This window comes from Phalaenopsis equestris, unplaced genomic scaffold, assembly GCF_001263595.1.
Source record: "Phalaenopsis equestris unplaced genomic scaffold, ASM126359v1 Scaffold000540, whole genome shotgun sequence".
NCBI classification, from domain to species: domain Eukaryota; kingdom Viridiplantae; phylum Streptophyta; class Magnoliopsida; order Asparagales; family Orchidaceae; genus Phalaenopsis; species Phalaenopsis equestris.
The window spans coordinates 1,648,415-1,672,993 of record NW_018164980.1 but is presented as its reverse complement, the minus strand read 5'-3'; the positions used below and the strand labels follow the sequence as shown (position 1 = coordinate 1,672,993).

The 24,579-nt window shown below is 32.1% G+C and overlaps 1 protein-coding gene across 1 annotated transcript; it reads left to right on the top strand.

The window, feature by feature from the left end:
- The first annotated feature begins 295 nt into the window (after window positions 1–295).
- Window positions 296–22,659, top strand: LOC110028975 (protein CutA 1, chloroplastic). Its single transcript, XM_020731062.1, has 6 exons — window positions 296–519; window positions 14,312–14,424; window positions 15,250–15,312; window positions 21,592–21,623; window positions 22,179–22,273; window positions 22,393–22,659. The coding sequence occupies exons 1-6, from the start codon at window positions 311–313 to the stop codon at window positions 22,475–22,477; spliced, it is 597 nt and encodes a 198-aa protein (XP_020586721.1). The 5' UTR covers window positions 296–310; the 3' UTR covers window positions 22,478–22,659.
- The last annotated feature ends 1,920 nt before the right edge of the window (window positions 22,660–24,579 follow it).

The following is a 24,579-nucleotide window of genomic DNA, read 5'->3' as shown; positions in this document are numbered from 1 at the left end:
TTCTAACATATAGTTTGACATCTTTTAATGTCTTGGGTTATATTAGTATTTAGGTTCTAGGGTTTTTAGTGTAAATACCATATTTAATATGAAATAAACCAAACGATTAACAACATTAACATTCATAGTTCATGAAAAGAAAGAGATTATCCTTGAGAAATATAACCCCAATCCAAGCTTGTTATATAATATTCAGATTTTTCTGAATAACAAACTGATCCTTAAAACGAAATGGATTTCGTTCTGTCCGAGACCGAAAGGAAGCGCACTATAAACTTGTATATATAGAAGGTTCGAGAAGCACAGGAACATGGTACTCGGGAATCTCCTGAGCGGGCATCTCCTGAGAGCCCTACCGATAGCGCTGCCGTCCGGCCACGCTGCTTCGAGCGCCGCTCCACTTCACCGCCGACGAGTCCCTCTCGTTGGTGCTTTCTGGGTGCTAAGCCTCGGCGCTCTCTCCGCGCTCTCGTACAGAGCGGGGTGTATCCATTCCCAGCGCCGTGCCCCTCTTCTTAGGTACGAAACCCTAATGGCTTTTTCGTCGCAAATATTTATTTATTTATTGTTCTTCTTGAACGTAGTATTCGTTCCTCGATTTTAATAACTCTGCTCCAACAATTGCGACATTGGATGCAATTTAAAAATCAGCTTGGATTTATGCTGGGCAAGTCTACCATGAAAACTATACACATATTGAGAACTTGGATGGAGAAGTACAGAGAGAGCTAGGAGGATGTACATATGGTTTTTATTGATTTAGAAGAAGCTTACGATAAGGTTCCAAGTGAAGTTCTTTGGAGAGTTCTAGAAAAGAAAGATGTCAATATGAATTATATTCTAGTCATTAAAGATATTCATACTAGAGCCATTACTTGTGTTTGAATAGGAGGATTGACCGAGTATTTTTCTATTTTAGTTGGATTTCATCACGGATCAGCTTTAAGCCCATATCTTTTTGCTTTAGTTATAGATGCTCTTACTGAACATTTACAGGAAGATGTACCTTGGTGTATGCTTGTCGCTGATGATATCTTTTTGGTGGATAAGACTAGAGAAAGAGTTAAGGGAAAACTTGAATTATAGAGGTCCACTTTAGAGTTTAAAAGTCTTTGTTTGAGTAGATCTAAAATTGAATGCATGTAATGTATTTATAGTAGTAGCAGGGTTTAGTGTTTAGGAGTTTAAAGGCCTTCTTCTAAGTAGATATAAAACTGAATACATAGATTGTAATTTTAGTAGTAATAGGTCTACCGACAGAGTTGTGACAATGGGTGATCAAATCATTAAAAGGAGTGATAATTTTAGATATTTCAGGTATTTTATTCAAAGTGTTGGTATATAGATGGCGATGTTAGTAGAATTCAAGTTGTATGACTGAAGTTGAGGGATGCATCGGGCCTATTGTGCGATAAAAAATTTCCGCTTAGACTTAAAATATAATTTTTATAAGATGGTGGTGAGACACGTACTGCTTTATGGCACAAAATGTTGGCCTATAAAAGAGAAGCATAAAACTAAGTATAGTGTTGCTGAGATGTGAAAGATTTGGTGGATGAGTGGATTTACACTTAGAGACAAAATGCGAAAAGAATATATCCGTGAAAGAATTTTTGTAGCTCTAGTGGCAGACAAGATTAGAGATAGTCGTCTTTGATGATTTGATCACATTAAACGTCGACCATCTAATTTTCAAGCTAGGAGAGATATTTTAGATTTGACTTATGTTAAGAAAGGTAGAGGTAGACTTAAAAGATTTAAGTATGTTGTATCAAAATGATCTTAATTTATTAGAATTGAATGAAAATATGACACTCAATTTGGCACAACAGATAAAAATGATTCAAGTAGCCGAACGCACTTAGTGAGATAAAAGCTTGTTGTTGTTGCTAAAAAAAAATTTTCATGGTGGAAAAAACTTAAGCCTTATCTTAGTATAATTTTCTAGCGCACATAGATTAAGTGTAAAAGATAACTATAATTTTTTAGGTGAAAAATTTCAAGAAAGGAAAAAATTCATAGAGTTTGACTCAGTCAAAACAATTCACTAGAAAATTGTAAGTACAATTGTTTACTATTCTCTTGAATTAGGAAAGTTAGGACTACAAAATTATGTTTAAATCACAACTACATTGAAATAACCTTGCAAATACAACCATATAGGGATTGTTGGAACTACAATAACTCTTTTGGTTGCTACAATAGAGATATTTGGATGTAGGAGTTGTATTTGGTGGTTACAACAATCGTAATTAACTATCACAACTGTATCTAGTTGATAACAAGTGTTAGTGGAGGTCGACGAGTGATAGAAATCGTAGTCGTACTTTTTTCCTTCAAGAGTTATGTTTTAGTTGTTAGCTTGTTTTTTTCTTCACATCCCTCTTCAAGTGAATTATGAGGGTTTATATATAATTTTCTAAGGAGATATTTTGATAAATTTAGCCAGAATTTGAAAACAGTCCATCGAACTGTCCACATTGATTTTTTTGATCGTAGGTCAATTTTTTCTACATATAAGTGCTTTAACAACCTAAAAATTGATTGATTTTTGCATTTTTAGATTCCTCTCATCGAGATGCTCGATTTAGCTGTAAGCATATCAAATTTTGAGATCATTTGATTTACTAATTTATGTACTAAAGCCTCCAACAACACTTCAAATGTTTGATCGAAGGCTTACTTTGTCTTGGATTGGATTACTTTCAGCGTCTTAGACTTGTATTGTCAAGATGCTCAATTTAAGTATAAATTTGATGAAATCAGAATATAGAAGATCCTTAAAAGTTCTTTTATCCAAAATTCGAAAGATCTTTTGTCACTTGACACAATTTTTTACTAAAGATTCACATTCCTTTCTACGACACATTATTACGATAAACCAATTAATTTTTTTAGACTTAATGTGAGTTTTTATAAAACTTCAATGAGGCTGGTGATGTCATATGGATCCAAGTGTTGTGTAATAAAAAAGATTATTGGCAACTAATTTAAGCATGATAAAATTTTGAACATTTTAGATGGACATGTGGCAAAAGAAATGATGGATAATTAAATGATTAATTTTTTTTAGAGTGGATGGAGTGACCTCAACTGAATATATGATAATTTAAAAAATGCATTGTTGGTTTGGATATGTATATTAAACGTTAAAAAATTTTCCACACTCATTAGACTGGTAGTTAAAATTAATCATGTAAGATTAGGGAAGTGAACAAGTAGATTTATATGATAATATGAGTGAAGATTGTTAAAATGATTTATAAAGAATAAATTTAATATCCTCCGAAGCACTCAATAGGAGCATAAAAAATAAAAAGAAGGTTGGTAAAGCAAACTCCAAATATTTGGGATAATAATAGTAATGATGACTATTTAAGTTTTTTAAATAATCACAAAAAATTAGTGAGAAATTTCAAATCATGAAAAATCCTGCTGGTCTCTACTAGAAATTATTGGCTAGATTTTCAAGATCGTAAAGACCACATAGATTTATCAAAATTCAAGCATTTGATGTATGAAATGCGAATATTGAATTAAGTGGGAAAAAAAGAAGATTTCAAGACATTGGCTGATAATTCATGATAAAAATTAGACAAGTATTACAAATTAATAAGTTTTTTAAGTTGCAAAAATTTGTCCCAATCTATTTTATAGCTTTAGATGATTCAAATTTCTTAGAAATTAATTTATGAAGGATTTCTATGGGATATACCCTAGGATTTTGACAAATCATTATTTTGTTGGTTTACTGGAATTTTCTATATCTCCAATTTAGATTGGCATTAGTCTTATAAATAAAAAGTTGATAACTTCGATGAAAATCATGCATGTGATTAAGGGTGCGTTTAGGGCGGTTGTGCGGCATTGCACTGAAGTTTTTTTTGTTTAACAAAACTGCATTTTGTCTGTGTTATCAAAAAGCTGCAGCTGAAAGCTGCATTTTCCTAACATTCCTAGCTACTTGCAGTGACTATTAGAAAGCTGCGTTCTAACTTTTTCATTTTTTTTGTGGCATAGCCTTCGTAGCTTTTTAAACAACAGTTCTTTCTTTAGTGGTTTCACAACTGCTTCTTCAAATAATTGTTAAATAAGATATGCAACAGTTAGTGGTGGTTTAAAATACATTTATGCTTCTAAATAAATTCATTATAATTGCATAACTAGTTTTAAGATGAGAAAATAAAGAAAATTTCAAGTTTATACACATTAAATTTCATGAGGCATTATCTATTTTAGTGACAAACCTCTCATACATGTTTGATTTAAACAATGTGTTTATTATATGGAATGGGAATATCTTTTAAAGAGGGTTAAAGCAAATATTTTTAAGGTTAAAATGATGAATGGCTTATTGATGAAAAAAAGTATCTCAGTTTATTAGAGATAATTCTAATACTTATTTCATCAAGATCTAAATTATTAGATTGATGAATGGAATTTAATAACTTCAAAATGAATGATTTGTCCAATTTTACAACCATGGATACTTTCAAATTCTATTTAAGCAAGGCCATAATGTTCTTCAATGGTCAAAATATATCTTCATGTACATATATGGGAGAGGGAAGGATGAATATCTACAGGTTAACTCTTGGGAAGTGACGGATTCCAATTACGGAGCATGAAAAACTGACGATCACATGGTTATGTTATGGTTAATAAATTCTATGACCACAAAGGTTAGAGAATATTTTTTGCACTTTAGGACAACCAATGAGATATAGGAGGTTGTACGTCAAACTTGCTCTAGCATTGAAAATTCCTCAAATTTATTTAATATTGAGATCAAGCTTCATGATTCACAGAGAATTGAGTGTTATTCTATATTTTAACACTCACACGTTGTTGGCTGCAATCAGAATGTATGAGGTTTATGCTTCGAAATGTCTTGACGACTCTGCTTGTATGAGAGGATCATTGAAGAAAAATGACAATCAAATTCCACCTTGTCCTCAATAAAGATCAAGATAAAATCACGAGAGAATTATGAGAAGGCATTGCAGGAAGGCATTGCAGGATGATATTGTAATTATGAGAAGGCATTGCAGGATGATATTGTAGAAGGCATTGCATAAGTTAGCAGGGAGGAGAGCATAAAGAAGTTAATGATGATAGACTACCACACCGCACAATCTGTTGAAGGATCAACTTTGTACACTCATAAATCCTCTCAAAATAATATGCCCAATAATGGATGATCATGGAGCAACTATTATAAAAAATTTGGATATTTGAAGAAAATATATTAGAAATTACATAAGAAAATTGCAAATTGGAAGCCATATAATGGAAGAGATGGTAGTGAGAACCGTGCAGATGCTACTATCACATCAAATAACAATGCATAATTTAGTCCATCACAAAAAATGTTTAGTGATAATTTCAATTCTGGACGCATCACAATCATATGCAGAAAAATATACCAGTGTTAGTACACCAAAATATCTTATACCATACTTTTATTATTAAATAAACCTAAACTTTGGATAGTTGACACTGGAGCCCCGGATCATGACGAGAGACATCAACCTCTCAAAAAATTTTAACTCATGTACCAGTCATCCTGCGGTTTGAATGGTTGCTGGTTCATTCTTAGTAGTAGCAGGAACTAGATTAGGTGAATTGATATATTATTTCTACTATATTTTTTATGTCTCAAAATTAGATTGCAATCTACTCTCAATCAAAAAATTTATTCGTGACTTAGGATTTGTTTGAGAAAGCTTCTTCTTAAAAAAAACACATTTAAAAGTAACTATGGAATAAACAAGATAAAGTAATGGTTATTAAAGTCAATATTACTGGTTGAATTTGGAAAATTTTATGTGCTTTTTAGCACTAATAGCTATAACTTTTTTAGTATAAAATATTATAATAGCCTAAATAATTTTAAATTTATAAGCATCATTTTTAACACTCATAAATTATTTATAGAATTTTTTATGGCTCTCATTGGGCGACACTCGGCGTGATTCGTGTCGTTGATGATGAAATATTCAACTTCTACATAAATAAATCTGACAAGTTAGTAATCACCTAAATCAGATTTAATAAAATCTATTATAACTAATGAAAAGTAAAAACCCTAAAACAAACAAAAAAAAACCTCGAAAAGCTTAATATCCTAAAATCAACTGTAACATGTATGACATTCACTCCATTAGATTCCCATGTAGAACCCTCGTACATATTGCATTAATTCCATTGGAGAATTTCTGGTTTTGCTTTTAAAAAGTGAGTTTGCTTTCATAACTTCGAAAAGCTTCCTCCTATACCGAGAGAAAAAAATTGAATTGTCGGAAGATATAGTTGATGTTACTTGCTTTGGCCGTCGAAGGTGTCTTCTACGTAATCGGAGAATGAGACCCCTGTTGAGCGTATTATAGTTTTTTTTCATTTTTGAATTAGCCGAATGGACGTCCGAAACAAAATGAAGATTGGACTTTGACATCCAAAAACGGTTAAAAGTAACATTACGGTAGAATCGCTTCTCAAGAACTTGACCGACCAAATGAATGAAACATTCTCTTGACGGTCTTTACGACGCAACGAAGGCCAAACGTCTGCTCAAACAAGGCCTTAATATGTGTGACTAAATTTAATTTAATTTTTTGTGATTTTTAGTTAGAGGACTCCAGAAAGATAATTGACTGTGTTGAGATGTTTGATAGTCTATATTTGTTCAAAGAAAATAACTTCATCGACAAATAAGTTAATTTGACAAGTTGTATTTCTGAGTCTATTTTAAATTTTGTCAATTTAGTTTCAAGTTATGTTAAGTCATTGTTACATTGGTCATCCAAATTTTGCATAATGAAAAATATTTTCACATTTGTGTACACTAATAAAAAGTTCAATCTCTATCAATGTGAAATATGACAACTTGCAGAACATACTAAACATGTATACTCTAAACTTCAATAAAAGCTTTCACATTCTTTTTGTGTAATTCACAACAATATCCGGAAAAAAATATATAAATGGGGTATGATGATTAGCAACATTCGTTGTTGGTCATACAAGACAATGTAGACATTCATTATGAAAAAAAAATATAAAAAATAAAAAACATACACACATTGAAATAACCATCATTTTTAATCTTTTCATTCCATAATCCTCACTCAATTTCAAAATAAAATTCAAGTTCTTAGAACAAATAATTATAAGAGTTATTTTAATTCTCTTTTGAATTTTTATTTTTTGAAGCAGTGTATTATTCATATAAGTTATTTTATTATTTTTTTAATAAAATGAGATCGTTGAGTGGAAGAATAGATAATTGAGGTCACCCGTGCCATTATGCTCTTTAATCACGTGTCTTAACAGACTTTTGGGGAGAAGTTATACTCATAGCTACATATCTAATCAAAAGGATGCCTAGTCAACCCTTAAAATTTCAAATTCCTTGTCATGTTCTCATAGAATTATATCTACATATCCTATCTATTTCTTTTGAGATTATCAAAAGCTTTTGATTATTCCGCCTTTGTTCGCATCCACCAATAACACCACATCAAACTTGATCCTAAGTTTCTCAGATACATCTTCTCCGGTTACTCTATTAAAAAAGAATACAAATACTATTCTCCAATCATTAGAGAAATATACAACTCCATGAATGTTACTGATATGATCCGAGAAGATTTTTCCACATAAATAAGGGCACAAAAATTTTTATTTCACCAATCTTAAATCAAAGCAATACAACACCACACAACTCACATGAATACATAAAAGATAAGCATATACAATTCGAGAGGTAGACAAATTCTCCCAAATCCTACAATTTGAGAGGTAGGGAGTCTTCCCCAAATCATAACCCTAAGACTCAATACAATAATTTCATGCATGCCCCCAAACCTAAACATATTAGCCCTGTTTATACCAAGTAATAATAAATAATAAAACACTAAATTGCCCTTAGGCTAATAAAAATAAATTGCACTTAGGCGTTGATGTTACAATACCCTCCCCTCAAAAAGACACATTGTAGTCAATATGGAAAAATTGCTGTTGAATCAGAGGCTACTATATGGCATCATCATCTATTAATTATTTTCACTTGATTAGAAATTCTTACCGACCCTCATAAATTTGAAATGTCATCTTGTGCACCTCCTTCGGTCGCATATGAATTTGATGATGTCCTGACTTCCAACCAATCTTTGAGAATACTGCTGGGCCAAACAACATGAGTAGCTTATTGATTCCTTGAAACCCATGATGAAAAATAATCCCACCACACCAAATGTCAACACCTCAGCTTTATACACTCACAAATATTCATAGGATAAAAAATCAAAACAGGAACATAATGCGTTGTGAACATTGTAAGAAGCTTGGTCATTTGAAGGTGAAGTGCTGTAAAAATTTATAGGAAAACCTATAGATTGGAAACCCGATAAAGTTAAAAGTGATGGGAAAAATCGGACAAATGCATCAAAGGAAGGCAACCCTCATGAACATAGTCCATTCAGTGAGGAACAACTTCAAGCTCTCTAAAGAATTCAGGAGCAATACTCTGAGTCATCTACCTGTTTTTTTGCACATTATGGTAGTCTCCCATCCGCTCTCATTGCTCTCAATAAAAAGAATCAGCCTTGAATAGTGGGCTCTGAAGCATCGAACCATATGACGAGTGATATTACAGATTTCCAATCATTCCATTCTTTCAAGCACCATGTTGCAGTTAGAACCATAGATAACATTCTTTCATTTGTGGAAGGAAGATGAAGTATGAAACTCACAAACTACCTTATTCTTCAATATGTGTTTTATGTGCCTAAATTGTAGTTTACAGTCTATTGGTAAACTTATTTGCAACATGAATTATGTTACTGAATTTTATCATAGTTTGTGTGAATTTCAGGTGATGGAATCGAGAAAAGTGATTGACAGTGCTAGTATCTATCATGAACTTTATCTGCTTATTAATTTTCCCACATCAAAAGGACCATCCCATTGCTCACAATCATCTGAATCAGGTTCTGTATTTTATTCTATTTCTGATGAGAGCCAAGTTATGTTATGACATTTTCATCTTAGGTATCTTAGCTTCTATTATATTGAAAAATTGCATCCTTATTTGTTGTCAATGAAAAACTCAGTTCTTATTACTATGAAATTTGCCAACTTGCTAAACATACTCAACAAGTATACCCAAGCCTGAAATACAAAGCAACACATCCATTCTCTATCATTCATATTGATATTTGGGAGCCCTCAAAAATAAAAAAAATTACAAATGGAGCTAAGTTGTTTGTCGCATTCATCGATGGTCACACCAGATCCACTTTGACTTTTTTTTGAAAGAAAAGTCTGAAACTGCAAACTTATTTGACATCTTCTACAACATGATATCACCCAATTTCAAAGAAAAATTTAAATTCTCAAATCCGATAATGCAAAAGATTGCAACTCCTCTTGACCTTTATCTATCCAAACATGACATCATTCATAAAGCTCTTATATTTACTCTCCCAACAAAAATTGTATAACTGAGAGAAATTACAAACATCTTCGTAATGACCCAATCAATTATATTCACTAACAATGTGCCAAAACATTACTGTGGCGATGCAATTCTTACATTTACTTCTCATAAATAGTATGCCTAACAGAATGCTAAACTTTATCAAACCTTTCAAATACTCTCATAAAATTATATCCACATATTCAGTCCTCGACCTCTAAGCTACCATTAAAAAATTTTTGGTTCATCTACATCAATCATATTAAGCCAAGCATGATCTTAGGTTAATCAATTGCTTATTTGTGGGATACTCTTTAAACAAAAAAAGGGTATATATGTACTCTCTAGAAACTCAAATCCAACCCAAACCACAAAATTTACAACTCCATGGATGTCACCTTCTTCAAAAATCAACATTATTACCACAAATTTAACATTCATGAAAAGAGTTGGAGAGAACATAGGATTTATGTTATCATTCAAGAACCTTGAACTCACCTCCCTTATATCTCCAATTAACTCACTCTTGTCCCCATTATCATAAATCAACCTGAAAATGAACCCACTACACCAAATTCTTCCACAACTCTCACCAAGAACCAAAAACTCCGTGTTTACTCCATAAAGAAGAAATTCAGTGAGCATGTGAGGGACAATATGTAAAATCAGGAATGTAAATCACCTGAACCAACTTCGCACACCACAAATATTCACATAGAGGTTGGGTCAATGCATCATGAACACTAAAAGAGGTTGGGTCAATGCATCATGAACACTAAAATGGTACAAGAATTCTGCAAATACCTTTTAGAAGGATTTATGATCTATGAAAAACTATTATCCTCTTACAAATATTTTGTTCGAAACTTAGATAATGTGCAAGTTTTAAATTTCATCAAAAAAGCATTATCTATTCCTGCTTGGAAAAAGATTGCGGAAGAAGAGATGCTTATCATTGAAAAGAATGATATATGGATCATTACAACTTTACAACCTGAGAAAAGAATAATAGGGTGCGAATGGATAATCACTATTAAATACAAAGCAAATGAAAGTATAAAAAGGTTCATGGTTGGGCTTGTCGGAAAATGGTTCACTTACTCTTATAAGATTGACTATTAGGAGATATTTGTATTAGTGTAAAAACTCAATACAATAAGAGTATTATTGTCATTGGGTGTCAATCGAGATTGACCTTTATATCAGTTAGACATTAAAAATGCATTTCTAAATGGAGATCTCGAGGAAGAAGTATATATGAAGATGCCTTGTGGATTAAAGAACAACACAAATAATTAGCTGATATGTAAACTAAAAAAATCATTGTAAGGGTTGAAACTATCTCCCAGAGTATGTGTTGAAAAATTCACCATAACTATTCTTGCCAATGGGTACCATCAATATCAGGCCGATCACATATTATTTGTGAAATTGAATGAAAAAGTTATGATGGCAATCCTTATTGTATATGTTGATGACATTATTCTTGTAGATAAGGATATAAGGAAACTTAATATAATCAAAAGAATAATGACTTTTGAGTGTGAGATTAAAGATCTTTAAATTTTAAGATACTTCCTGAGAAGTAGCTAGATACAAAGTAGGCATTGTCATATCTTAGAGAAAATATATCATTGAATTATTAAAGAAGGCAAGACTGTCGGGATGCACACCAACATATACTTGTATGGATTTCAATCGAAAAGCATCAGAAGGAAAGGATAACACTATAGTCGAGAAAGGAATGTATCAAAGACTCGTGGAGAAAATCATTTATCTGTCACATACATGGCCTAACATTGTATTTTTTGTGGGTTTAGCGAGCCAATGTATGAACGATACAAATGAAGAACATTTATAAGCGATCTTTCAAATCCTAAGGTACCTAAATATGAATCCATCCAATATGTGGATGGATATTCACAAAAAAAAAAAAAAGGGAACCATGATATTGAGAGCTGTATTGATGCTAGCTGGGCAGGGGAACTGACCGTGAAAAGATCTACTATGTGTTACCGTTCATTTGTATGTGGTAACCTTGTTACTTGGAGAAATAAAAGGTATTCTATGGTGGCAAGAAGCAATGCAAAAGTTGAGTATTGTGCCCCGGCCCTAGGAATTTGTGAAGGAGTGTGGCTAAAGAAACTACTACTTGAACTAAATATGAAGAACCAAAGCACTATTAAGATGTTCAGTGATAGTCAATTAACCATCAGTATTTCAAAGAATCCGGTACTTCATGATCGAACTAAACATGTAAAGATTGACTGACCCTTCATCTCTGAGAAGATCAATGGTAGGATTGTTCAGCTAAGCTGTACTTGAATTAGCATCAGATTGCTGACAGTCTTACCAATGCTCTTTCTCGACACCACTTCAATATTCTCAACAACACGTTTGACATGACAAATCCAACCCAACTTGAGGGGGGAGTGTTGATCATGGGCCACGTGGGCTTACCCATGGTTTATGAAACTGTAGGCTAGCTACTACATTTGAAGGGGAGAATTTCTCTCCCATAATTATCATTTATTATGTTTTATTTCTTTTCTTCTTATCATAATGATTTTGAATTTCCTTCTAATTGTATTAGGGTTAGTCTAAGTCGTATATATACTTGTTATTTGCTTCTATTAGTTAAATGAAAAATTATAGATTTTTTCTCTTTTTCGAAAAAAAATGTTTTTCTCTAAGAAGGTTCCTCCAAAAATTTTACACATATTATTAGAAAATGTCTATTGGAATAGATATCATATATTATAGAAGCAATCAATTATATATATTTTTAATAAAATTGGGAGAGAATACATTATTTGAAAGGGGGTGTCCACCAAAAAAGTTTTTTTGCAACAGAGCATAGTTCTGGAACACCCAAAACATGAAGTTGTGCCTCAGCAAGCACGAAAAAAATCTGCTTCTATACGAGTAAATATTAAAATCATCTTCTAGGAGTCCAGTAAAGATACATAACAAGAATAGATATTAGGATGATCATGGAAGGAAAAATGCCTCTGTAGGAGTGAAAAGATAACGTGATCCAGGCCTCCAGTACATTTAATATCCATTCGGTTAGTTGCTTTGCAATTGTGCTTCCTTGAGTTCCACAAAAGATTATTTCCTTGGTTTTAGGGATAATAAATATTTTCAAGCATTCTTATCTTTTTAAGATAATGTTTCATTTGAATCTAGTCATTTTTATCCTTACATAAATAGGGAGTTAGGAGTCTATTTTGTGAACAACTATTTTTTGAGAATTGAACAAATGTTGCAGTTTCTTCCCCTCTTTGTTCTTATATAGTTATCCTTCTCCGCTCCCTTGTTGTTTTCAACCGAAGACCTCAACAACTAGCCATCTCTTTTTTGTGTTATGCGCCAGTCATATGTAATGCTTATCGTCTTCCATAGTAAGCAGCCAAATTCTTCATCAGCAGTATTCAAACTTATCCATCCAGCTGTCGAACTCCTTCAACATAGCACCTCTATCTACTTCAGCTCAAGCTCCTGCAGTCAATCTTCTCCTAGCACCTACATAGGAGTTCAATTGCATCTGTTGTCCTCTTCATAGGAAAAATAGGGTAACAATAAATTCAGTTACTGATTTGAGGAAAAAATGGCTAGAAATTAATGAATATTTGCAAGGCAGAATCAAAGAGTAATACTTGGAAAAAGAAATATAAAAAGTCATTCCAGTCAGAACCTTGGCTTCCTATTGTTAAGGCTATTTGTCTTTCCCACATAATTATGTGAATCCTAGTGGTATTGCCAACACTTAAAAGATTCATTTTGTAGGACTATCCCAAAGCATGGCGGGTAACCTTGTGAGATGGCAGTTAGGTTGGGAAGTCTACCCCTCAATCTGGGTTAGTTTTGAATGACAAACCATTACATGCATTGCTCAGGTGCATCATCAAGATCCACTTGGAAGAACTAGAACACCAATCTTCAGCAAGTAGGGTTGCAAATCATTTTATTGTTCAAGTTATGATGCTTCACTATTAGATGTTGCCAGCACTCGCTGTTTTCTTAGTATAACTTTGTTTTTGATGTTTGACTTACTGTCTAAGCAAAGCCTATAACACTCTACACATCATTATGAGGGAGCCCCCATAGTACCAGAAAACATTTGAATTATAATTTATTTTATATTTTGAGTGTAAATTTACTAAGAATGATTATAGTCAAGTACATTGATTTGACATTATAGGTTGCTAAACTCATTGCTTTAAGAGTTTCTTAAGTGCATCTCACGAATTAATGCTCATAAATCAATGTTCTTCATCAAGACGTCTTGAACAGCTGAATTATTAAACTATTAAACTGAGCTTCACGGAAAATGAAATTATCCTATTTCTGCTTGCGCATGTTTTCTTCTTTATTTTGTCATGTTTTTTTTTTAATCCTTATTGATTTTTTTCCAGCTTGTTGCAAACGGTGAATGACACGTGAATACTACATTTAACATTAATGAATGAGGAAGGGGATGCATAAATTTGGCTCAAAATACTTTGGTTGGGGCTACGAGTTTTGTCACAAATGCTTATAGAGAGAATTCCCCCCTAGCACAACTTGTTTTCTTCTTCTGGTTGTCTTTGCGCTTGTCTAAACTGAGATATTAGTTGTACAAGTTATGATGATCTATATTAACAGATGGCCTTCAAGACAATTGTTTTTTTTTTTTGTCTCCATCACTTGTGGCTTAGCTCTGTAAAATCATGCTGTGATCTCACTCTGTCATTCATTGGATATTTTTATCGTACTAATAATAGATATTTCTTTTTTTTAATGTGATGTATTTTCAACTTCACTCATTTGTTGAATTTGTAAATTTTGCAGACCAAAATTTGCTAATCAACCATCCGTAGGAGCTCTTCATTCTACAGGAATGGCTGCTGCTAGCACCGTGCCTTCCATTGTTGTCTATGTTACCGTTCCAAACCATGAAGTAGGTTAGTCTCAGTAGTTTTTGGCTTTTTGATATGTATCAATATTATCCTTGTCATAAAAACAATGACATTATTTTTCATGGAATTCTAGCATCAGAAAAATTTTGATTCTTTTTTAGTTACAAACAATGGTGTAAATTCAGCTACATTTTGAGGAATACAAGAAATAAAGCAAGATTGGACTGAACATAAGTTGATGCCTTCAAAGCACAGATTTAATTGTTTCAATTTCTCAATTGTTTTTCTAGTTCCGCTTAAATAATCTGCACATCTATCTGCCAAGAGATTTAAGCATGGAGCATGTATTTTGTTGTTTATGGACGCATATGCTTTGAGAGATTTTTTTTTTTTTTAACTTTATTGTCATTCACTTGAAGCTTAAAGCTTCTCGGTTCATCAATGCTCTTTGGATGAGCGATCTTTAGTGCATTTAGAAAGATCTATCTACAATTATCCACTCTTACTCCAGACGGATTTGTTCTTTGTTTTCTTCTACTTGTCGGCCTTTTTTGTTTTTTTACACACTGGCGGCTTAAACATTCATCTTAAATCCAAGTCAAGTTTGTTGTAGCTTACATTATCAGCCAAACCATTTCTTCCTAATTGAGAGAGTTTTTTCAGTGAGATGGACCTTAAGTAACTATAGAACTTCGATTTTATTCTTTTAGTAATCTTCTGTGTAACCTAATCAAGTGGGCAATACTTATATTTTGATCAGAGATGGCACAGAGTTTAGCTCGATCTTATATATCTATATAAGGGATTTTCCTGCTTTTTTTGTGAACTTTTATCATACTTTTTACTTTTTGTTATCTTTTTTTATTGCAGGGAAAAAACTTGCTGAGAGTATTGTAAATGAAAAGCTTGCCGCCTGTGTCAACATTGTGCCTGGTATGTTCTTGATTTTTTTTATGACATGCATCAATTTGCCATTGTAGTTCTTGCAATGACATTCCTTTGCCTATTGTCTGTTTATCCTGTTTCTTCTCTTGCATTTGGATGCTTCTGTCCATTTCTTTTTGATATTTCTGGAAGAGCCATTTGACCGAAGAGGTTGTACTCAAGGATATTAGTGTCGTTGAAAGCCTTAAACGGATAGTAGGATAGATTCAACGGAGGCATGCTTTTTTATATTCTAAAAATGTGGCATTAGGTGTTTTTTCATTTCAATGCTAGCATTTCATTGAATTTGCTTTGATTGAATTAAATGTACAGACTGCCTTCTATCGTTCAACTTTCAATGCAGCAACTGTTCAGTTTTTAGTTTTTCCTTATTTGAAGCTTCACCGATAGGTAATTTAAGTTACTAATATATTGTGTCACTTGTGAAGGATTCAAAGTTGGGGGGGGGGGGGGGGTCGCTGGATGGAGGAGTGAATAAGAGAGTTATGCAATGTTACCTTAAAAATATAATTTCAGCTTCAATGACAATTTTTTTTTCATGGCAAGAAGACCTTTTAAAACATTTACTGATAAATACTGAACGCTGTGAAATAACTTCATATAGATTACATTATTTTTTTGACTTTCAGAAGGCTTGATGAGAATTGATTAAATGTGAATTAAAAAATAAAATCATATGCTAAAGATAATGTTCAATGTTGTTAAAGATATATGTTGCAACACTTGTTAGTATTCGAAGTAGTTCTGGAATGAAAAAAATTCAATAATAGTAGGATTGTATCAAATATCAATATTGAGTCTATATCTTTTTGTTTGGTTTGATACTTATGAAAGATATTTAAAATGATGTGCCATTACGAGTATCTTTCAAATATAATATCAGATAAGTTCAAAGTTTGGCGATGGGAAAATCTTTAGGGGCTATATGTTTTAATATCAATGGAATAGTAAAATATCATATGATATTAAATTTAGTATGTAATATATTAATTATTATCAATCAATATTATTGAAAAATAAAGTGATACCCACGTATATTAAGTTACACTATCTTGGATTTTATTATATCAATGAATAAGATATAAATTAGGGTATATGATATGGTGTTAGTAGGCATTTAGGGGTTATTTGGTAGTATGAAATAGAGGTGTACTGCATTTAGAATGAAGGGATTTCAAGAGGTTCAATTTTTGGTTTGAAGGAATGGAATACAGAGTAAAGTTTTGATATATTCCAAGCTCACTCTCTAGTTCAATTCTGGTGTGTTTAAACCTCATTAGATTTGATCAAATTTCAAATAGATTGCAAGCCTTGTTGCTGCCCATTGTTGGACACTCGTTATCGCTCCCGCCCGCTGAGGATCCTTCACTCACTGGTTACCTCCTACTGTCACAGATAGGTTTTTTATTGATTTAATTTTACTTCAAATCAAATAAAAAAAAAGTGATATCTTGCATTTATTTTAGATATAATCAAACAACTCTAAAGTATTTCAAGCACACTATATTTTAATTATGCTGCATTCTATTTACGCCCTTAATACTTATTATGCGATAGAAAAAAAAAAGAGGTATAATTTTTTGGAGGTAGGGTTGGCTTTTGATTCTATTTCTACAAATGGCCTGTAATTCTTATGTTCTCGTAATTCTTCCAATAGGATTACAAATGGCTCCTAGTTATGATTACCGTCTGATTCTTGGATGAGATTAGCGAGTGATGGAATTGTGGTTGTTATTATTTAGTTATTAAAGGATTTACTTTAAAGGGTGGTCGTTGTTCATCTGAGTTCAATATTGAAATTTTGAATAAAAAAAAGACTTATCAATGTATTTATACTTGAGTTGCTTGATTTTAGTAGTGCATTTGAGATTACTTCTGTGATGGGTGTTATGGGAGTGTTAGCTAAACGGGACGTACTATCATATATATATTTTTTAGTGAAAATTTGATTGAGAATTAACAAAATCTCAAATTATTATGCAAGGTCTTTGATATCAGGTCTATTAACCTACAAAATTTATGTTTATTTTGATTAATTTTTAAAATATCCAAATTCTCAAAAGAAGTTGAGAAACGGACATGCTAGATGGCTGAGTTTTTATAGAATTTTTTTTTGGACCTTAAAAATTGTGCTATAATTGACAATAAACATGCATGTGCTTAAAATTTGTGCTATAACCATGTTTGATCATATGGAAGAGCAGAACGTGGCTTGTAAGAAATTTTGGTGGGATTTAATTAAACTTAAATAATGACTCATATTTTCTTAACAAAAGTTACGTATTTAAAAATGGCTATTAATTTAAAGATAGTGTATTTTTGTTTTCATGATTAATCATTTAGAGATTTTTATTTTAGAATTATGTATTGGGGATGCTGCTAAATTATTATAATGATTGAAAATAGATATATTTTGCCTAGTCTTGAAAGATGCTACATAAATTATTTTACAAAGTAGGACTTGGTCTTCAGTAAAAAGTAGAAAACTTGACATATAGTTGTATGTATCTTTCCAATACCTTGTGATTATTTTAGTATATAATTTGTTTTTGGATTACCTTATATATAGGGGAAACATATTCGAATTTTATAATGCTTTATTACATTAAAAAAAAATTACATTTCTTACAATGCCATTAAATTGTGGATGAATCCCATATTGCTAGGTTTTATTTTAATGTAGTTTTAAAAGTAAATCGATTGCTTAAAATAATTTTTTTTTCTAATTGAGATTTAATTTACAAGCTACTTATGAAAAGTTCTTTAAAAAATGGTAATATAACTATAAATTTTAACTGCTTATCATTTAAAAATTAAAGTTAATGAATTTTAGGAAAGTTGTTGCGTCGTTTGATAAGATAGATCATGCAGTTGATGTGAAATGATACTTTTATGACTAAGTTTGTATTCTATTTATCTATCATAGGTTTACTGGCATCAGTCAATTTAAGATTGTTACATAATATTAATTTCGAAAAATTATCGATGTTATTGATTTACTTATATAACCTTAGTCTAACACATCTGCATAATAAATGCATGATTTATATGAGGATATTCACTCAACTCTAGCGATTTAACTATCGCAATTAAAAGTTTTTTGTTGACCTGTACAAACGATATGTGAAATTTTAATTTAATAATAAAGATAACGGTGCATTTAAATATAATGGTATCCATCTGGAAATTTTACTATTTCATTAAACTGTGCAGCACATTGAAATTTATACTTGTAAATTAAAAGTGATAAAATTGTTAAAATAGTCTCCTGGCTGTTTCCTGGCTGTTTGCAGAGAGTTATTTTAGTCCCAAAGTATAAAACAGTCAATTTAGTTCCCAAACTCTTTTATTGGGGGCTAAAATAATATCTCCCGAGGATTATCTCAGCTCATATTGAAAATATCCAGGGACTAATTTGACAATTATAGACTGGAATTAAATGGTCCCATGTAAATAGTCTAGTCTAGAATTTTTTTTAGCACTTTTTTCAATTAATAAGTCCAGTTTTCAATGCTTGCTTTGACCTTCTTTTATAAGCCTACAGGCAATTTCTTAGATTCTAGCATTTTTCTTCATCTTTCTTGTAAATCTACATCCAATTCTTTGTCATATATTTTATTATATCCTTTTCTTGAAACTATTCTAAATGATGAGTATACGTGAAATATTGATGGTGGATTTCAGAGTAATATATTTGTTGAGAATTGTATATAGTTTAGGGTCTTATTTGTAGATATGAAATATAGAAGAAGTCAATGGTTTTATTTGTAAAGAAAGTTGTAGGGCTCTATATAAGTCAAATTCTTCCATGAATATATTAAGATTTTGAGCAAATTCTTTCAATTTGGTATCAGAGCCCAACCCTAGCGGTCTAGTACGACGAGATCGACCTAGAGTATCCGCTGCATATGGGATTACGAAAAACAGAGCATCGTAGCACAGACTCATGGCTAAGCTCAAAGGGTTGTGTTTGATTGTTGTCATAAAGGTCATCACAACCCTTACAAAAGATATCGAAGATCCTGAAGCTCAAAGGGTCATAAAAAATAGTGAGCCTGAACTTTAGCACAGGCTCATGGCTAAGCTCAAAGGGTTGTGTTTGATTGTTGTCATAAAGGTCATCACAACCCTTACAAAAGATATGGAAGATCCTGAAGCTCAAAGGGTGATAAGATAGCTCTTCTTAGCCGATCTTCCAATTTGGAAATAGTGAGCCTGAACTTCAGCACAGGCTCCGGTGTTGGGAGGGTGTTGTTGGTAAAGAAATGGAGCTTTTGGGAAAGTTAGATCCTGAAGCTTTGAAGATCTTTATCGGGCTCAATGGCTCATACAGGGAGCTAGGGTCTTGACAAATCATTAGAAAAATCATTGATATCCAATTTGAGTGATGGAAATGAAAGTGCTAGATCTCATGTGTGCAAAATTAAGAAGGATAAATTAAAAAAATTGTTATTTTAAACGGATGCTTTGAAGATAAGGTTTCTAAAAAGTTAGATTTTGGCGGTTTGTATGTGTATATCAAATGGTGAAAAAATACACCCAATTGGCAAATTTAAATTAATGTTGAGGGATTTTTACGGAAAAGTGATTGGACCAATTATATCTTGGATAAAATTTGTTCAAAAAGCTTTGCAAAGTATTGCTTTTAATGCCTCTCAATAGGTACAAATGAAAATTGTAATAATTAAAGCAGTTTCAAAATATTGGGATACGACTAAAGATGGTGGTCGTGATGAACAAGATGTTTAACTTGCGAGGATTCAAATCGCCGCCTCACCGTTTGGAAAACACGTTTTAGTAGCTTATCCAAAAATGCTGTTGAGTTTTTACATTAAATGCCGCCGTTTGGAAAACATGTTTTAGTAGCTTATCCGAAAACCCTGTTGAGTTTTTACACTAAATGCAGACCGCGGATCGAATCCGCGGGCACCCGCTGGCCGTGTTTCAGGATAAACTGTTTATTTGGATAAACACAAGCTGCTCCAAACACACCCTAAATTTTTTGATACTAAATGCACATTTTACTAGAATTTGGTTCATTAGTTCAACATCAAATTGGAAATATTGGTGATGGTAAAAATATTACTTTGATGCACCTATTTGGTTGAAATGAAAATGAAGCACCTGATAAGGAATGTAAAAGTGACAATTATCGGTCTATATTGCTAGAATATCACTTAATCTTGCTAGAAAATCTGGTGATACCTATGCGTGTTAAGTTTTATCACATTGAATCCATCCTTGATAAAAGTGGGGATAATGGCGAGGGTATAAATTTTATAGTTGAAGTTTTGCCTCATAGGTAAAGATAATCTTAGAATTGAAGGTAAATTTTATGAAATGACAATTAGGCTAATTATGCTATATGGATTTGAGAGCTTGGCAATGAAGATGTCGTCAACAACCTAATTTGGCCTTTGGTATAAATGAGACTGAAGATGGACATATTTGAAGTAGAAAATGATTGTGACAAATTTTTACATTGAGATACTGCGAGAGCAATTTTTTATTAAAAATATAATAGACAATAGATTTAGATCATTTAAATATATACTATTGCGAGCTAAAGATAGAAATAAAAATATTTTATAGAATTAATCTAAAACAATAGAGGAATGAATGGTGGAGGATGGATAAAGCTAGATGCAAATAGGTAAAGACCAGACTATTGATGATGATGATTTGAATTTAAAAAAAAAAACTAAAATAGCACTTGATGAGATATTTTATATTTTATCAGATTCAGAATTGGATTAAAGTCTGAGAAGAAGCCATCTTGCATAACTGGGAAGAAAAATAAACTGAAAAATAAGCATAAGGGGGCTTTGACATTCTAATAATACTATTGTTTAATATAAACCGCTTTAAGCTAAAAAGCATAATTTTACTGCACATAAGCCATCTTGTTATCTGGAATTGTGCTAGGGAACTGATTAGCTGGCCTTTATGTTTGCGTTAAATGCAATCCAAGCTGTATTATAGTGGCACAAATTTGACTTTTAGTTGGGCATGAAACCGTGCAAAAGTAGTTGGGAGTATATAGAAGGCATTAGCTATGTGCTTTGTTTGTAAATATTTAATGTTGGGACTGTCTTGCCTCTACCGTGTGAACGACATTCCCGTTTGATTGTTTCGTGTTCCTTCACATAGTTGAAAGCTGCAAGTACAGTAACTACGGAAATAGTATCGACAAATTTCATCCTTATTTTCTCTATTTTAATTTTTTCTTCATTTACTCTCAAGTCTGACATTGATTTGTGGTTGCAGGAATTCAATCTATTTATTGGTGGGATGGCAAGGTACACAACACGATTTCCTATGGCATTTATTTTCTGTCCCAGCTTGGTTATACCATGGGGTCTGGGCAATAAATTTTGGGGAAAAAAATGGATATCCTGTTCAAATTTTTTATCAATGTGGTTTCAAATTTATTAAATTTGCTTTGGAATCAGTTTAATATAAATTTTGATTGATATCTTTTTGTATTGTACAATCAAAATAAATGTAGGAAGATTTACATTAATAACACTCAATTCTTATGTGTTTACATATCTAACACCTAAACTTCAATTTTTTTAATACATACCACCTTACCTATGCATAAAAATGTATATTTCACTTTTTAGAAGTTAAAATGGTACTTTTTTAAAATGCGATATAAAAGATTTGAGTGGTTTAAATGCAAAAAGAAAAATTTAGGTGTTAGATATGCAAATTCATAAATCAAAATAAAATTGACTAAATTTAGATTCGTTATAAAAATTTCCCTAATTTTCTCTCTTGTCCAAGCACTTTCTTAATAACCGGGAAACTGGATATGCGAACTGATTCCCACCATTATCTTTTGTTTACAGGTACAAACAGATTCTGAAGAACTGCTCATCATTAAGACCAGAGAATCTCTTCTAAATTCTTTGACCGAGCACGTCAAAGCTAACCATGAATACGAGTAAGATCCTTTAAATTCGTTATCACTGTCAAGGATTGATATCTTAAGTGCATTTTGTTAGAAACTTGGAACACATCAAAAGAAAAGTAGAAATATTTATTCCGCTTTATTACTCGCAGTGTTCCTGAAGTAATTGCGTTGCCAATCAATGGCGGTAATGTGAAGTACCTTGAATGGATCAAGAACACTACTAGAGACAACTGAATGTTATCTGGGTTGATATATATAAATATTACCCATCTTTGGCTATAAAGGTTTGGTTTGTACGAATAAAAAATGTCTGCCTTTTTTAAAGTATGAAACTACTTGTGTTTAGCCTTTGTGTAAAACGAAAACTCGCAACTTCTTAAGATTAATACATATTGTTGGCGGTTTTATCTCCTGAATTTTTGGGTCTCTTTTCTTCCTCAGTGAGCCTTATCTTATTTCATTGAAATTTTGATGATTGAAGTATAGTCTGTACCCTCATAGTCTTCCTGCGGTATCTCTTTTTAAACAACAAATATAAAATTGAACAAATTGAAGCCATCTTGTACTTAAAATTTCAAACAAATTCCAGTAATACATGGCACATATAGAACCTCAAAGTTGTGTTACACTTCAATGTCCTCATCGAAACTGTTCCAAAAGTTTGTGATTAAAATGAGTTTAGATATAGCACTGCCATCTTTTTTAAGCTTTTATTATTATTATAATATTACGGCTTTCTGCTTTTGGATTTAGCAATTGATTGCTCTTCCCCATATGAAATATCTCACTTGACTTATTTATATGAGAGAAGTTCATGGTACGGTTTTCTTTCGGTTTAAGGACTTGTCATCTCCACTTTTGTACGATGTGACTAGCATTGAATCTTATTTTTCATCTTTTTCATTTTTGTACTTCTGTCTGCAATATTTAACAGAGATAAGGTCTATCAAAACCAACATAACATATAGGGAAAATAAATAATACCTGTATTACAAATTAAACATTTGAAGTATGCTTTGGCTGATGACATCCTGATTGAAGTTTGGAGGTCTTGTAAATGGACATATTATATTTTTCTCAAGTAATTGAAATGCTATGGAATAATGCAACAGAATGAATATGATCGTGATTCCACGAAGAAAAAGCACTTATGAAACGTGTATGGCTGCTTCTGATTTGTGGGCCTTTGGAAACTGTTTTTATACGAATTCTGTTGCTCAGAAAATTGCAGCAGAATGATTGTGAATTCGCTATTAAAGTTGCCGAAACGTATATAGGGCTGTCAATTTGGCTCGTTGTTCGTGAACAGCTCATGTTCGGCTCGTTAAGCAGCTCGTGTTCGGCTCGTTCGTTAAGCCTAACGAGCCCGACCACGAACAATTTTTTAAGCTCGAAATGTAAACGAGCCGAACACGAACTCGAAATGGCTCGATAAAAAAATATATATATATAATTTTTTATATAACAATATATTACATATATTATTTATATAATAATATATTATATATATTTATGTCTAAATTTAAATCATAACGCCTCATGTAGCAATGTGGTTAGTGTCTTTTTTTTGTATAGATTTGATCCAGGTTCGAATCCCACACATTACATCTATTTTTCTTAATTTTAGATTAACGAGCCAATTTCGAGCCGAACACGAGCCGAACACGAACACAAATATTTAAATCGAACCGAACACGAACACACTGTTCACGAGCCGATTTCGAACACGAGCCGATTTCGAACACGAGCTATTTCGAACGAGCCGAACACGAGCCAAGCCTGAGCTCGCTCAAGCTCGGCTCGTTTACAGCCCTAAACGAAACTTAGGGGGGATATGAGGAAGAAAGAGGGAACATAGCGACGTGTATTTTGGCACAGCAATTGCAAGAAGAGTAGAGGAATCGATCACCCAAGCTTTTATTTTCAAAATGCAGCAATTGCTTCATGTATCTTAATAGACTATTTTAATATAGCGACGTTTTTATTTGGGTGCATAATGCTCAAATATTTAATATCACATTGTAAGTACCACAATAATAAATTATTTAGAAGTAAAATACAACTATTTGTATTACATAGGTTTATGATACAAAAATGTTATAAATATAAATATCAATTTTTAGGTGTTAGACATGAATACATAGGAATTTAGGTATGTAAATTTCATTGTTTATTTTTATTTTTATTTTAGATTTAGATGCAAAATAAAATATATTTAATAACTTAGTATTATATATATTTATCTTGAAGGCCGGGCTTACTATTTTTTTTTAATATTGAAAACCTTTAAATTAATTTAAACAAAAAAAATATTTGTTTTTAATAAGTAAAAATAA

What these genes read in the sequence shown, in the direction of transcription:
- LOC110028975 (XM_020731062.1), top strand. Translation starts at nt 311, where the DNA reads ATGGTACTCGGGAATCTCCTGAGCGGGCATCTCCTGAGAGCCCTACCG. An exon ending in CGCCGTGCCCCTCTTCTTAG is followed by an intron (nt 520 to 14,311) that starts GTACGAAACCCT and finishes TAAATTTTGCAG; the next exon opens with ACCAAAATTTGCTAATCAAC. An exon ending in TTTATTGGTGGGATGGCAAG is followed by an intron (nt 21,624 to 22,178) that starts GTACACAACACG and finishes TTTTGTTTACAG; the next exon opens with GTACAAACAGATTCTGAAGA.